The sequence below is a fragment of the Colossoma macropomum genome, unplaced genomic scaffold (genome assembly GCF_904425465.1).
Source record: "Colossoma macropomum unplaced genomic scaffold, Colossoma_macropomum, whole genome shotgun sequence".
NCBI classification, from domain to species: domain Eukaryota; kingdom Metazoa; phylum Chordata; class Actinopteri; order Characiformes; family Serrasalmidae; genus Colossoma; species Colossoma macropomum.
Window position 1 is genome coordinate 12471289 of NW_023494808.1, and position 17792 is coordinate 12489080.

A 17792-nucleotide genomic window follows, 5' to 3' on the forward strand; every position below is an offset into this window, starting at 1 on the left:
GGGTCGGCGCACCCCTGGACGTGAGCGTCCTCGGTGTGCAAATGAACCAAACGGACCCAGGGAGCATGCTGACACACCTGTGTGAGCTGATGTCCCGGCAGAGACTGCACGGGCTGGTGTATGGCGATGGGACGGACCAAGAGGCCGTCGCTCAGATGCTGGACTTTGTCTCGTCTCAGACCTCCATGCCCATACTGGGCATCCACGGCGGCTCCGCCATGACTATGGCTGAGAAGGTAAGGCGTTCAGGTTTCTATTTGTCAGCTAACCAGTGGGTATTGACCAGTAAGTGGCCGTGATTACTCTGGCTGGACTATATATAGTTTGTTAATCGATATTGCAATATTACATTACTGTCATATCAAAAGCTTGTAAGTTTTATTTGAACATGTCAGCTCCCTTTTACGTTAGCTTGAACGTTACATGAGGTACAAGGTTTCGCTATGACAGTGATGACTGGCGGTTTGTAAAACTGACATCTGTACAGTTTTCATTGTGATCATCCTGAACTACGCCAGATGTTTCAGTTGAGTTTCTGGGGGGTGGGGGGGTGTAGAAGCAAGAGATTCACATATTCCAGCAATTATTTTGGTCAGAATAATGCAGCACAATCTTGTTTATGTGAAGCAGTAGAGCTGCAATATTATCTTTTGTCCACATCATGCTGTCCTACTGATTACCACGATTTTAAATAAATAGAATAGGCAAGGTTTGTTCCAAGTGCACTAGTCGTAGGCTACATACTAAGACAATAGGATGGCTTTCCACTCATCGCAAAACATAAAAACGAGTAATGTAAATATACACGGCTTGTGTGTCACTAGGAAGAATGACAATTTCATTTCCACAGCCATCTGCTTGGCCTCACAAAACATACCTTACCAAAAACACATTAGCTAAATTTATATCCTAATTGACAAAAATGTGCAAAAATCCCATAAACACTGATCCTGAATGGCTGTGTATCCTCATCAAGAAATATCTCCATGAAAAATAAATGAAACCCAAATAATAACACATTGTAAAGCTCTACTCTAAAGTGGCTCTAAATTGCCCTCACACAACTGATGTGTCTACACCAGTCAATGGTTGCTAAGCCTCTGCAACGGTTAATAACAGAAACAGACAACAACTGCAGCAATTAGGCCACTCAAAACATGGAGATCCTTTCTATGCATCATGAAAGGAAATAAGAGTCTTTTTCACATGGCCTGTTCTATGAATTAACCATATTGCATGGATGCATACTGTCAACAGACAGGATGTACAGGGTGTCCAGGACTGGGTTAGTATCTAGACAGTACCCTGCACCTTCTGCACTCCACTGTCAGGTCACCGTAAACTTTCACTGCAGACCAAATATGGACGTATCTGGCTCTCCTCATTTATGTGTTAGCAGAAAGTGCAGGCTAACCTTTACGACTATTTGCCAAACACACATGCTTTGTTTTACGATCATGCCCTATGATGGTACGTGTCCACTTGCCCTTTTTTCGCCGCTCTCCACAGCGCCGAATCCCTCTGCTCGCTGCTGGTGGCCGTGTCTATGCTGTTTCCGGTATGGAAATAAAGGAACCATTTTGAACACTTTATCGAAGGCGGTTTCTTATTTGTTTTAATATAACACAAAACCTTGCAATAGGAATGAAGTACAGACGTACGCTTTTTATGCTTTCATATGCGACAAAGTGAAGTTACAAGTGCACTGTTAGGGGAGCGACTGGATGACATTGTTCAAGAAAGAGAGCTCAACCCAAGTGGTGGTTCCGTTAAAGCAATGCTTTTACACAGTTTTCCCCATTATCCCTGATTGTAGTTAATCAGCCAAGGTATGTCTGGTGTCTGAAGTTTGCTTCTGGAACTACAAGGTTAATGTTGCTAAGGTTCCGCCTTATTTAGATAGCCCCAATATATTATCTACCGATGTTCAAATTATTAACAAATTATCTGGTGAAACTTAGTAAATTCTCAGCAGCAACTAAGTTAAGGTAAGAATTTGGACCGAGGATGGGGGGTTATGATTGGAGCTAGGTAGTGTGTGAAATAACCCTGGGGTTTGGTGGGGTCCCATGTTGGCTGGCCTCTTCAGCATTGTTGGATTGCCTTAGTGGCATTGATTGGTTTAACAATTCTTCTTCTGAACGTGCTCCTTTCTAGTTTGGTCATGTGTTCTTCCACACATTCATTGAGACCTGGGCACAGTTACATTCGCTATGAAGGACCAACTAGGTGAACCAATTTGCAATATTGCCACCCTGAGGCAGACCAGTGCTGCGTCACTAGTTAGTTAAGAATATCAAAGACAGAAGCAGCTAAACAATGAGTGCGTTTACATGCACTTAATCCAATAACTGCAGAAAATCAGATTTTGTCAGTAATCCGATCAATGCGTTTACATGCGCTTGAGTAATCAGATAATGGGAAACTCCGGGTCTGCATGAGTCAGGCAGTAATCGGATTTCCGCTTTGCAACCATTTTACGTGACGTAAATGTAACCTAAACCTCAAACTTCACACCGCTGTTTTTTTTGTTTAAACACATTGTGCTACTTTACCTGAAACTATGAACATACATCATCTAGAAGATGAAGAATTTTCGTCAAGCTTGTAGTTGGTTTCACTATCGCTCCAAAAGTGTTTTGCTGTGTCTCGCAGACCGCGGTACCGCGGCCTGTTTTTGCACATGCGCAGACTGAGAAATCCGAAAGAAATCAGAGTAAGGGTTCACATGCACTGAGAAATCTGATTACTGAGCTAAAATCCAGCTCTCTTTATCGAATTTCTAAATCAGATTTCTAGTCCTGTAAGAAATCAGTGTGCTGTTTACATGACTATTTGAATAATCAGATTACTGCAGAAGTCTGATTACGATTGAGTGCATGTAAATGCACTGAACGACCTTTCCCGGACTTTTAACGGACAACATTACATCATGACAGGTTTATTTTGAGGAAGCCCCTAGAATTTTGACTCTGAGACATTCAAGGGGCCCGAAAGGTTAACTGGGGGTCCTGGACCACCCCCGGGACTCCCTGTATTTCACACCGGGTTTAGGATTTGTGAAAATTAAGATGAATTAAGATGGAACAGTCCAGTGGAAGGTATCTACAGTGGGCTATCCAAATAAGTGGTACCAATGCTTATACCCACCAAATAGCATTGTGCGAAATGCATGTTGAATCATCACAAACTCTCAGAAATAAGGTACTAAACTGTCTTGGGCAAGTGCGGTGGTAGGGTACCACCCCAGTGACAAGAGGGATACTGCCCCCATGTCAGTTTAATACCCTTATTTCTGAGAGTGTAGTAAAAACATACTTAATGTATGCAGTTGGACCATAAACCATTGTTGTAACATACACAGTACCTTTCTCTTTGGCAGTGCACACTTGCTTCAAACTGTGTGGAGTAGTTTAAGTCTCAAATAGATGTGCTAATGTTGTTTCTGACACTGTATAATTTACTGTCATCTTCAAAAATAGGCAAAATTGAAGCCTGAAATTTATCCATAGTTGTGCTCATTTTCATAGATTGACATTTGGGGTGAAGGAAAATAGTATAAATTAGCCTTTTGGCCAAATTATTGCCAGTCATTTTAGAACCGAGTGATGACCTGCTTGCTTGATTTGCTGTAAAGCTATAGGAAATGGCTAATGATGCAGTCTTATATTCAAAAGGCTGTAGATATAACAATATAAGAACCCCACCAACTAGCACTGTGCAAACTGCATACCTCCATTACACACTCGCCTCAGACCAATTCAACTGCCTAGAAATAGAGGCTAGTGTCTGAAAAACTGGCCTGTAAAGTCCAGGAACAGGTGTGGCGCTTGTCTTCATGGCTGGGGGCTGTGGAGGCACCTGCCACACCAGTGTCTGGCCTAATTTACCCTACAAGTTTTCAGCTACCTAATTCCAAATATTTCATCATACCTGCCACAAATCACATATTTTCACCACTGTGTGAACAGTGGGAAAAAGTGGACACTGGATATTTTCAGCCATGGTTTTAGACTCCACACCTTAGTGGCCTTAAACTAGACACAGTTAAGAATGCCTGACAGATACACTGTAGCAATGATGCCATCTGCACCAAATACAGGCTGTCAGATTGCCAGTCCTCCTGCCTGTCACTGGGCCTCCGTCTGTTTTCTTTGTCTTCTGAGGTTGGCAACAAGTTGGTTCCAGCAGATTCAATTGTTGTGTGGATATGACAGAATACCTACATAAAAACTGCATTATACAATATATAATATATGACACAATACTGTGACCATGTGATGCATGCTAATAGATTACTGGGTAACGCTTTATTTGAGGGCTACCTTCATAAAACATGCATTAGCGTCCAATGTTTATGAGCAGCTTATGTCAATATTTGCAAAATGACATAAGATGTTTGATGAAGTAAATGACATAAGGGGCATAAAAACTAAAGTTACATGCATTTGTTTCATTTAAAACACTCTTATGAAGCATCATTCCCAAGTACCTATAAGGCAGAGGCCTTATAAAAGCCCCATATTTCAGTCCTATTTCTACTTGAGTTAAACAGTTTCTATTAAGGAGGTCTGTGTGGCTGCAGATATGAACAACTAACTCTGCTTTTCAGGTCTGCAGCCATACAGTTCTCCTAAATAATTACAAGCCCATTTCCAAAAAGTTGAGACGCTGTGCAGGATGTAAATAAACATAGGATGCAAATCAATTAAACCATATTTTTAAAGGAAAATACTACAAAGACATCAAATGTTGAAACTGAGAATTTTTATTGATTTTGAAAAATATATGTCCATTTTGAATTTGATGCCAAAAACACGATCCAAAAAAGTTGGGACAAGGGCATGTTTAACAACACTCTGTAAGCGTTTGGGAACTTAGGAGTCCAGTTGCTGTAGTTTTGAAAGTGAAATGTTTTCCCATTCTTGTTTGATATAGGATTTCAGCTGCTCAACAGTTCAGGGTCTCATTTGCAGTATTTTTCATTTCATAATGTGCAAAATGTTATCAGTGGGTGACAGATCTGGACTGCAGGCAGGTCAGTTTAGCACCAGCACTCTTTTATATGGAGCAATGCTGTTGTAATACAAGCAAAATGTGGTTTGGCATTGTCTTGCTGACATAAGCAAGGCCTTCTCTGAAAAAGACGTCATCTGGATGGCAGCATATGTTGCCAAAACATGTATCTATTGTTCAGCATGAATAGTGCCTTCATAGAAGTGCACATCGCCCATGCCATGTGCACTAATGCACCCCTATATCATCATGAATACTGGCTATTGAACTGTGCACTGATAACAGGCTGAGTGGTTTTTAGCCCGGAGGACACAGTGTCCCTGATTTCCAAAAAGAATTTCGAGTTTTGATTTGTCGGACCACAGGACACTTTTCCACTTTGCCTCAGTCCATTTTAAAGGAGCTCGGGCCCAGAGAAGGTGGCAGTGTTTCTGGATCCTGTTTATATATGGTTGCTTCTTTGCGTTTTAGAGTTTTAACTTACATTTGTGGATGCAGTGAAAAAAATGCCATCCCATGTTTTCATGTCACCCCCGAAACACAGTTTTAGTCCATAGGTGGAGCATTTTACAGCAGGAAGTGAGACTGCATCCCTGTCCCTCATGGCCACAGATAGATCCCATTGTTTGTCTGAAAAATCAGTGTGTAACATTAAGAACTGTCACTACCGAAACACATATTTTCTGCAATTAAGTCATCTTATTTATGATTTTATTTGTGTACGGCTGTTCAAAGCTGTGTTTGTGAGTCATGTACTTACTGTGTTTTTGAGTTTGGCTCAAAATAAGCTAAATTGTCACCACCAAAACAGTCACTACCGAAACATTTGGTAAAGTTGCGGTAGTGATATGATTTTTGGAAGGTTCAGTCATTTGTTTTAGTAAGGTAAACATAATTAAGGTATAGGTTCACTCAAAGCAAAAGGATTTTAGTTTCAAGTCCAAGTTAAAAGTCTGAAATGTGGTTTCAGCTCTGACTTTGCACCAGTTTGGCAGAATGATCCATACATGCATACAAATGAGAAATAATCATATAAGTTTGAGGGCATGAACTGATATATGGGGCTCTTAACCAGGCCGTTACTCAGGAGCGATGCTTCATAACAGTGTTGAAAATGAAACAGAGGTCTGACGCTTTACTTTAAAGGCCCGTATGTCAATGTTATTCATTGATTGTGCATGTGTTATGAAGCCCTCATGCAGTCAAATAAAGTGTTCCCAAATATTGTCTATTGAAGCCGATATCAATCAGTGATTAAAAAGCCTTTTGCCCACCAGACCAGGATGAGGTTGAGATTGAGGTTGAAGTTGAGTTAGTACCTGTGCACCAGTACACTACAGCAATTCCAATCTATACAGCTACCAAAATTAGACTATTAACAAAGCATATTAGCACACAGTCTTTGTCCATAAACAGCGCCTCGCCAGCTGCCATGTCACCCCATTGCATCATTTGCTTCAGCTGACTTCAAACGACCCTCTCGAACACTGATGTGATCATTTTAGATGAATCTATTCTCTTAAACACTGATGTAATAACCTCAAAGTGATCTGAACTCTTAAAGACTTCACAGCCTTCGAACGTCTGTCGCTCGGTACCTACGTTTGGCTAAAAACGTTCATTTTCATCCGGCGCTCATTTCGGCTTTGAGACGATTAATTGATCCCTTTAAGTGTTGCTGGGTGTGATTTCTTTCAAGACCTGCTTAGCCGGTCTGATTGTACTTTTAGGAGGGTTGTTTGTGATGCTGAATATTTATGCGGGGTGCTTTTTTTATAATTCATAAGAGGCTAATTTATTTATTCCCTCATTTTCCTGAAACGACACCCTCTATCTCGGTTTAGACACATTAGGTTACTGCGGCGGAGCTGCGAGCATAATAATCAAACTAGGAGATGCTCCGAGACGCCTCTGCGTGGAAGGAGTAGCGCGCTGGGAGCCCAGCGCCTCAGCGAAACTCAAACAGTACACGGCCCCCTCGTGGATGCACCCCCCGCCCCCTCGTGACCGAGCATTCCCGTTCCTTTCATTTTGCAGCCGAGTTGCGTTTGACACAAAAGAAAAGTGTGCAGCGATGAATAATCTCCATGCATACAAAACCACTGCTTTAAGTGTTACTGAACATGCAGATGTTAAGCAGTGGTCTTTCCGCTTGGTTTGAGGAATAGCGTTTTGCTTTTACTCGCCAAAGTGGTGTCTTCGGTACTGTTTAAGTGCAAAGCAGAGTCAGACCCAAGAGCCAAGTGAACTGCCCGTCTTTCCAAACCATAATTAGAATGCAAATCCAATGCATGGAGTCTTTTCTTCTGTCTAGTTTCTATATGGACCATTCTACTGAAGTAGTTCACACTGCGGCCCCACAGTAAAAAAATACTTAAAAAACAATTACACGTTCATATTATGATCTGTTTAAACTCAATGCATTAATAGAGATAGTAATAAGCTAATAATCATCATTTTGTATGGTGACTGTCCCAAACCCTAACCCCCAACTTACACTTGTGAAAATGATAATTCATTTTTTTAGATTTTTTAAACTTTTTTTAAAGGATTGCTTGATTTCCTATCAAATGACATTGAGATGACGAATGAGATTTAGATAAAAAAAAATGCTGTCCCACATTTTTATGTCACTACCGACACACAAAGTTCTAGTCTATAGGTGGAGCCTTATTTCAGCCACACCCAGGAAGTGAGACTGCATCCCTGACCCTCACTGCCACATGGTGAGCAGTTAGATCCCATTATTTTGAAGTAAATGTGTCCCAAAATCTGAAAAAAATCAGTGTCGAACATGAAGAATCGGCACTACTGAAACACATTTTCTGCAATTAAGTAAACTGCTCAAAGCTGTGTTTGCTAGTCATGTACTGGCTAGCATTTTTGAGTTCTGCTCAAAATTTGCTAAAATTGTCACCACTGAAATGTTTAATAAAGTTTCTGTAGTGTTTTGATTGTTTTGGTAGTGACAAAATGGAAAATCCCATCATTTAATAAAATCAGTCAGTTAGAAATCTGAAATGTGTTTTCAGCTCTGATTTTGAATGAATTTGGTAGAATGATCCATATAGGCCAAACGTATCCACAGGGTTGTGATGGAAATGTTGTCTAATCAGTTTTTTTCTAATCATTAGTCAGTAATTATGTAGCATTTTGGGTTCTTTTACAGTCCCCTAAGTTCAACTCTGTAAAAAAAGGCATTCTGTCAGTGTACTGTAAAATTTAATGGTGAATACCCTTTTTTAAGTGTTGAATAAATGTAAAAAAAATACATATACTATATTTTAATACTGCTAATTCTTCTGTTATTATTTTGTTAATTTACAGACATAAAATGTAAATGCACAAAAACAAATGATCACCTTTATTTTACAGACATTTTACATTAATTTTATTGGTTGTTGCTGTAATTATGGTAAATAATTGTTAAGTTGAACTAGTGAAACTGTTGAATTGCAGTAAAAGGCAGTATTTATAAGGAATAAAATTCTACAGATTTTTCATTGAGAAATCATACTTTTACTGTTAATTAACAGGTTTTGTCTGGCACCCTTGCAGCTGGACTTTTTAGTATTTTTTTCACAGATTTTTTTGTACAGTGTAGGTATTCACCAGGTAAGCATGAAGTACAAAGGGTACTTCATAGTGTCAATTGACAATATATGTTGTTATTGTGATAAATTACATCACAAGATGCTTTTCTGACCTAAAAACACTTCCCAACTATATGTTTGACTACAAAGAGAGCATAATTAGTGGATTTGAAATGTTGAAAACAAATCATTTTTGATGGTATTTTTTAAACATGGATCTACTTTATCTTGTCCAACTTATCAAATGTCAGAAACAATATATAGAGTGACGTATCATGTATTGTGAAAACTTCTCAAAGTGTTGTGATATTGCATTTTTTGCCATAATGCCCACCTCTAGTAAAGAGGTAAAGAGGTAAAGTAAAACCACAGTGAGAATCAGTGTATATACAGCCCAGGCACCACATAAGACTCTTTGTACTTCTTTAATGTAGAATCTTTTTTATCTACCTGGTACTTTTTTGGCAAACTAATTACACAATACTATGGAGATTTTACGATGTACTCACTTATTGAATATCTAGAACTTCTTGGATGTTTCAGTTTAATTTAGTTCAGCTGTCTTGGTATGTTCCCCGCACACACAATTGGAGTTTTCCGAGGGGGATTTTCAGCAGTGATAACTTACATTACATTAACGGACTAACGACAGACTTGTTGTTCATTGGACAGTGTTGACGAGCACCCCATCACCCCCTACTTTGAGCTCCTCCTTCGCAAGGTTTAACATTTTTTTCCCTTTACGCTTATAAGTCTACGTTCCCACCTACATTTAGCCCAAAATTTCTCACGGTTGTGCACAGACGTTCCCGTGACGAGGTCACGTCTGGCCTAGCGAGACTAAATACTACAAAGCTCCATTGTCTTAAACCTGCTGTCTACTTTCTTACCGTATTTTCTGTTGTATTTCTGTCTCTTCTCATGAATGAAAACCTCACCTCACAAACCAGTGTTCACAAAACCCAAATCTCCACCACTTGCAGTCGAGGTGTAATGACTGTAACAAATGGTACTGATGAATTTTAATTAACGCTGGGTAGTGCCTGTCGGCTCAAGCATTGCTCAAGCAGCAGGCACATACTTTCTCGTTTTGCTCTGACAAATGCAACTCCTTCCGTGTCCAGTGAGCATTTCGCACTTGCATACTAACACAAAATGCATACAGCATGGGCGAATTACCCAATTAAATAATGGATAGGCAGCAGTTGACCCATCTGAAATAACCACTGCAAAAACCCAATCTGACCATTGCCATTATCTTTCAGAAGCAATAACACAACGCTACCTGGAAAATGTGGGCTGGTGTAATGGGGACACAAAAGCTGCTCCGAATTTCACGGCACGCTGCAGCCGCTGATGGAGAGCCAGTGTGTCAACCTGTGGTTACTGTGTCTCTGTAATTATTTATGAAAGTGTTCCATGTCTTATGAATGTGTTTTAAGTGCAGCGGGTGTGAGTGTGGTGGCGTTTAAAGGGGCATGCCATAGCTTGCTTATTTGGACAAACCCAAGAACATTTTAAAACACCTATAAGTTGTTTTGAGGTTGGGATTATGGGTATTGTAGTCCTAAATATCCCTTTAAATTAGACTAGAAATCATTTTGTACCAGCACCTGGCATCTTATAGATAGCTCAACTAACTGGTCGTCAGTGATACATTCACTTCATCCTGTCGGGATGAATTTTCAAATAGTTGTGAAAATTAATGCTAAAAATTGAACAGTGAAACCGAATTTAACTTCACTCTAACATTATACGTTCTCATATTTGGCAGCCATGGGATGTTTGAATAATCCAGCAGAGGGCAGTAAATAGCCTGCTTATGTTTTACTTAACTCTATTTAAAGGCTACCTACTCAAGGACATCATAACACATGCATAAGTATTGAATAATGTATTTCTAAACCAATACTTGAGTATTTATTAACAGCTTATGCCGGTAATCGCAAGATAACATAAGCAGAAGTGAATGACATTGTATTGACAGTTCATGTAGAACTACGTAGAACTGATAAAAACCTCTAAATTAGACCTTCTAAGTTCTTCTATTACTTGGTAATGATGCTTCATTCTAGTGTTATAAATAGAACGACAGTCTATTACTTTAGTTTAAGGTCCTTTATGTCAATGCAATGTCATTTACTTAATAGAGCATCTTATGTCATCTTGCGGTTACTAGCATAAGCTGGTGATAAATGCTCAAATATTGCTTCATAAATATGTTGTTCAGTGCTTATACATGTGTTATGCAGTCCTCATGCAAGTAGCCTTTAAATAAAGTGTTACCGAATCTTCTTTATGAGATGCTTTTGGGAAACCAGCCCTGTTTAGTTCAAAGAAGGGAGCGTAGAAAGACTACTGCAGCAATCTAAAGACTGCTGCAAGCAGGAAATAGTACAAAGCACAGCTGTAGCACATAGAAAACCTCACAGAAAAGCCAATTTTACCCTCTAACGGGGTAGATTTAATGGAATAAAACTTTCAACGTCATTTTATGAATTTAAATTTTGGTATCAGCAAACTTCACAAACTCCCTGTTTTTGAGTTAGCCCCTTACACAATTCTATAGCCTAAGAACAGCTCCACTAGTTTGAATCGGAGTCCCTGTAGTTACTGAATAATACGTCTTAGTATGTTATAAGCCTGAGATTTTAGGGGGTTAAAAGGTATAAAGTGAAATAAGTTATAATGTGACTAGGCTAGTAATATTAGCTGAGGTGTATCTTTGAGGTCTAAGATTGATGCCTTCCTTGGTGTAAACGTCAACCAACATGTCACCTACTATGGTTTCATGGTCTGGTCTTAATATAGTCCTTAATAAAAGGCTTCTATATAGCTCCAAAAAAGGATTTTGCTAATGCTATGATGTCAAGCTTGTAGTAATAAAAGACCCCTTTTTGGTGCTATATAGAACCCTTTTCAAAAAGATTCTACATAGAACTTCTACAAAGAACACTTTAATCATGAAGAGGGTGCTATAAATGCTCTCGGCTCCTATAAATGCTCAAGGCTCCTTCACAGAAATGTTCTGGGGTATTTTCTAACATTTTTTGACTAATCCCTTACCAATTTGAGCATCAAATTTGACTCAAATTTGGCAATACTCTTCAACTCTTTTAGGAATCTTTTCAATCTAATCTATTTGCTGAATGTGGTTGATTAAGGCAGTAATTTCCCTTCAATTAGAAAAGAACTTTAATAGAAGGCTGTGAGAAGATTTTTAGCAACTGCCTTCTAACCAATGTCATTGTATTTTTTGGCTTTGGCATTAACCCAGTTGAACTGAGCGTTTGCCTGCCAACCCATTCTGAGAATTGACTTTTAGCCATCTAAATCTGCCACCAGAGGAGTTACGGTGCTTGTATGCCCATGTTGACAGCAGTAAAAGGTAACAACTGGGGATTTCTACAGAGCCCTGCTGGTGACATCCTGTATAAATAAAAATAATGCGTGGGAATGAGATCATGCCTTATTAAGCTGTGGTCAAGGCTTAGCTATCTCATTCCCACACCTTACTAAGTCATGGCCATACATTAGGATCTCGTTCCAATGCCTTACTAAGTCGTGGCCGCAACTTAATTTTCTCATTCCCGCACCTTATAAACATGCCATAAACATGCATTATTTTTATTGATACGGTATGTCACCAGCAGGGCTTTCTGAGCTTTACTGTGTTTCCTATCACTGCATAAAATATGCACAAGGCTTCCTTTATTGTTAGATATACTGTGTTTTTTTTAAGGCTGATGCAAAAATGTGGTTATTACTGCCATTTATTGTGCTTTTCTCCACTAATAACATGGTTTCTCGGTGTTGTTGTTGTTGTAAGATGTAAAGAAATAAGATATAACAAAGCTAAACATTTGTAGTTTTTATTTGTCAAACATTTTATAATGAAGAAAATGCATAAATAGAAATATAAGCTTTGTGTATAACTAGTATATGCATGTGCCGTAACCGGTCTTACATCAGACTTTTAGATTAGAAGTTTAGTCCTCTATTAGTCCTCTATTGAAACTCATTTTCCTCCCTTTACAATAAAATTCTACATATTTAATGACAACAATAGGGTTAACAATAAAGGGAAGAGTTTGAGTCAATAAAAAGGATGTACTTGGTCATTCTATCTCCTAATGGGCACTTTTAAACCTCATTTTTAACATTTGGTATCAGTTTTTTTTTATGAGAATTGTTGTTCTTATGAGAAATGTTTGTTGCCTAGAAGCAACATTGTATGACAGTGGAATGGGTTTAGCCAGTCACAAACCAGGCCTCACCACTTCAGAGAATACAGCTTTATATCATGTCTTCCCATTGTTGCACAATGTTGCCTCAAGGCAACATACCTCAAAAGGACCCCTGCACACATTTTTTAAAATGTTTTTGAATTTAATAATCAGGTCTGAAAAAATAAATCAAGGAACATTTTATGCAAACAAATGAACTGAATTTTTGAATTTTTAATTGCTCTCATAATGCGTGCAGTAGAGGGCTAAGAGGCCATCGGCAAATTCCAAATTCTCAGAACGGATCGCCGCCCTGACGTTCGGTTCCGTACAGTTAACCAGAGTAACGATTATGGTAGTAAGTAACGATAAACAACTTATGTGTGACCAATGTTTACACCAAAAACGTACAGCTTTTCAGCTTTATTGGATCGCAGTCTTTCACATCAAACAAACCCAAAAAGATTGTTGAGAAATCACATTAATTAACGTGAGAAGAGCACACCGAACGACACGAACAGGCACTCTTTGTGCTTCAAACTTAAAGAGTTAGAAGGTTTAAGTTGGCGGAAGACTAGCGGTCATTAAAAATGAAACGACGGGCTTCGGCTAATGCCGGACTCTTCGGTTAACACGGATACGCTGTAAAAAAAATGATGTACGTTCCTGAGTCCTATTGAAATCCCGTCCCCTCTAAAATCCCCAGAAAGCAACAAAAGACGAGTCGTCCACGTTTTTGCGAGACGCGCTTTGAAATTTTGATGACCGGCCTTGGAGGGTTTGAGTTTAAACCATTTGAAAATGATGGCGGCCTATGTCTCTCTCTCTCTCTCTCTCTCTCTCTCTCTCTCTCCCCCACAAGCTCGACCATTTGCCCTGTCTTTTTTCGTTTTCCGTGTTCCACCACGAGTCCCACCGCTCCGCACTTCAGGGGTTGTGTGCGAGGGTCCGGGAGGACGCGGCGTTCCGCTGTAAACTCAGAAAATCTTTCTCACGTTATGAAAAATGAAGGAGCCGAGACACTTCTTTACCATGTTCTGCCGCTGCCATATGGGAGCAGGAGTCAGGTCGGAGACGGGCAGCAGCGAGACTGAACATCCAGAGGACTTCTGTATGGTCCACATGTTCAGCTTCTGTCTTCAGGAAAGGTGGGGGGGGGTGGGGGTTGGGGGGTAGGGGGTGGTGGGGTACTGAGATGTGCCTGTGTTTATGTATGTGTGTGGTGGCAGAAAAGTGAGAGATCATGAAAGAGAAGGAGTTAAGCAGTAAAACTGTTTTCTGCCCTATTGAAGCCGCTTTCATCCCATCTGTACCAGAGAGGTGCATTATGGGAGAAGCGAGCAAAAATGGAGGCGCTGACATGAATTAAATATGTAACACACTCACACATTTACATTACACAACACACATTCTCTCTTTTCTTTTCTTCTCCCCCTCCGCTCTTTCATTACCCGTCCGTGCACACAGTCAGATTGCCTTGTTATACATGGAACAATAAACCGATGTCCATGCCAGCACTTAATGTTTGAATTAAAAAAGAGAAAAACTGCCAAGGCGGCGCTCCGATAAAGCTGTGACACATCACTCACTGACTCAGAATGACTTTGAATGTCTTTTTCTCATGTTATCAGGGAAAAAAAAGCAGTCATAGCTTTGAAAACGTTCTCAAACTTTGAAGCAGAATTCCACCAATTTTACAAACATTTGACAAAATTCGATGTTTGAGAACAATCATTCAGAGTGGTTTGATGTGAAACGGCTCATTGTAGATGAGTGATCTCTTCACAGTGGTGGTGATAAGAACTAGTTGATGATCTTCAACACAGATGACAACAAAACAACCAGTGATCCTACACAATTTTGTATCGCTGCCGTCGGAACAAAACCTCGAATCTCCAAAATGAGAAGTTTACAGGAGAAGGAAAAAACATACTTTGCTTTTAATGTAAGTCAATGGAACCAGAATTTTTTTATGAGTAATTTTGGGTTGTTTCCTTTGGTCCATTCATCATGAAATTTGCACACAACATAAAAGGCATCAAGCTATTTTCAAATTCTGTCAAAAACGGAAAAATGACAAAAACGGAGATATGAGGTTTTGTTCTGACAGCAGCGATATGTAGTGTTGATGAAGGTAAAATAGTTTTATAGATGATAAAAATAAGTTTTAGGCCCAGATGCATCACTTTAGGTGGTCAAATTTTAGGTCAGATTAAGTAGAGGGAATGCAGTTGTGCACGTTTTAATGCACAGTTGCTGTTTATTTGCTAAACATATTGCAAAAAAAATGTAAAATAAAATGTGGCCTGTACAAAAACCATGGCACAATTTATAGTTAGTTCCATTTTTTTCCAGTATGTTGAACTCAGCAAATAAATATAAATTGTGCGCTACAATTAGCAGAAAAATGCCATATTTAGCTCTATTCTCTGTAGAGATAGGCAGAACACGTATTATGATAGTTCAAACGTCTGCATACAACTGCAACTGAAAACAATGTATTAGGTATCAGGCAGCATATTCATAATCATTTGATGTATAACTTGCTGTGATGGAGCTTTTAGAGGTGGACGTCTGGTTTATATCACCACCACTGTGAACAGACTTGGTAAGTTGGTACTGAGAATTTCAGTGACAATCTAAGTTGAATAAGTAACACTCTGAATGACAGTTTACATCTTATCCATTTAGTTACGCAAAAATATTGAAAAAGGTGGAATTTCCTTTTAATGTATAGTAATGAACGTTTATTTTCGACCAGTTCTATCAGCTGATTCTATATGAAATGTTCACACGATGTACAGCACTGCTAGCATTATCAAATGGTGTAAACAATGTAAAAGGGTTTTCCTACAACAGCAATGATAAAATGATACACTTCAAACTCGCTTTTGAAATTCTCTGCAGATTGATGACGTCAGTTAAACTGTTTAATAAGGTTCTGTCCATGGAGCTGCCCAGTCTAACCTGAATTCAGGTTATTTGTTCATGTTTTTTCGTGTCTTTTGCTTTTGACATCTGCAGCATTTATTACAGTTTTGTTTTGTGTCCAGTATTGCATCATTATATTTGCATCCAGACACCAAACTGCTGCCATTCTGAAAAGAGAGCATTTTCAACTGTGTTGCAATCTCCTTTGCCAACAGATGCACATTTACTTAATGTTTTTTTTTTTATTTTTTCCAGTTTTCTCCCCAGTTTGGTCGTATCCAATTCCACCCACTAGTTAGGACTCCCCCAGTCAAAAAATACCACCAGTGTTAGGAGGGTGAAGGCAAACTCAAGTTTTCTCTGAGACCTGTGAAGCGCCACCTCATCTTTTTGAACTGCCGCTAACATCATTGGACAGCTGAACACGCTTGGAGGAGTGCGCCAACCGCCAGTTCTGATACATCAGCTAGCATCGCGCTGGGTAATGAGGGGGAGGCGGGGGGGCCATCCTACCCACCCAGAGAGCGAGGCCAATTGGGCTCTCTTGGACTCCTGGCCCTGGACAGCTGTAGCATCACTAGGGATCGAAACTTGGGATCTCCTGAGGATAGTTTTGCCACTCGGGAGCCATATACTAAATGTTTTGAGTAATGCAAGAGACAAAAAAGCTCAAATTTGGCAAAAGATTCCAAGTCAGTGCTTCTATAAAATTCTAAAACATCACTTTACAACTTCACAGTGACTTATAATGACCTTGGTATGCCTTGTACCATCATATAGTAACACCCGACTGAAGAATGCACTGCAAATATGGTGAAACATACTGACATGTAAACAGTCATACAGAGTGGTTCAAGGTTTGAAATGAGGCAATACAGAGAATCTTAACATTCTTTGGTGATAGGAACCAGAGGTGATGTTTACAAATGTAAACATAGCCATTTTTTTTTACCATCCAAAATCACCAGTGAACCTACACATTTTGTACATGAGATGATGGCAAAATATTGGAAAATCTGATAAAAAATAAGCTTTTGGGGGACTGTTTTACCTGAAAAACTTCTCAAAACTATCAAACAACAATGTCTCCAGCATCAGGCAGCATATTCATAACCATTTCACATAATTATGTTCTTAAAGGGAGCTTTTAAACTCTTCACGTCATATTACCACCCCTATGAACAGATCTTGGTAGGTGCCTCTAAAATGGGGCATTTCACATTAAACCATTCTGAAAGACCTTGTTTACATCTTAACTATTAATGAGTTCCTAAAAGGATTTTTGGCTTGGATGCACAAATAAAATTTTCAGAACCTTTGTGGAGGTTCTTTTCTTTAAACCTTACAAAACACTGGGCCTCATTCACCAGTATCTTATATGCGTTCTTGAGAAAGGTCCTAATAAATCATCTACATCAGATTCATGACACGTCCTTAAACCGCAAAACTGTTCACACCTTTGAGTGTGTACGTCTTGTTCTTACCTAAATACAAATCCCACGTAAGAAAACACTGGGTGAATCTCAGAATCTTCATAAAAAACTGCGCAAGTGGGTTTTAAGAGGAAATTTCTTCTTAAGAACGGTCGGTGTAATGAGGCCATTCTTAGTACTCGCCCATGAATCTTTAAAGAACCATCCATGGAAAGGTTCTTCAGGGAACCGAAAGTGGTCTACCTCTGTCGTCGCTCCAGGAGAGCCTGGCTCGCTTTTTTGTTTGTTTTAAAGAGTGCAGGTTACACATTAGCTGATATGATATGGATTACAGAAGTGGTAATCTGACGCAGAAAGGAACTGACTGCCGGTTAAGGGTTCAAGTTAAAGTTAGAAACATTACAGGGCTGTGGCGGAGTCACTTAATGCTCAGCTGCAGCGCTACACGCGTATCCTACAGCTGGGACTCGGGTCCACTCCCAGCTGTGCCACATTAATCGGCACACTCACGTCCTTCTCCTCATCACAGTGACACATGCCACCACTGGGATGCTTTCAGTGACATCGAGCGAGTTTGGCGAACGGTGCTCGAA

General features: G+C 39.6%; 1 protein-coding gene across 1 annotated transcript in view; it reads left to right on the forward strand.

Annotated features, from left to right (window-relative positions):
• The first annotated feature begins 41 nt into the window (after positions 1-41).
• Positions 42-17792, forward strand: part of grin2ab (glutamate receptor, ionotropic, N-methyl D-aspartate 2A, b) — a 115405-nt gene continuing 97654 nt past the window's right edge. The window contains exon 1 of the mRNA XM_036557275.1: positions 42-236. Coding sequence (XP_036413168.1) covers positions 42-236 — 195 coding nt within the window. The remainder of the gene's footprint in view (positions 237-17792) is intronic.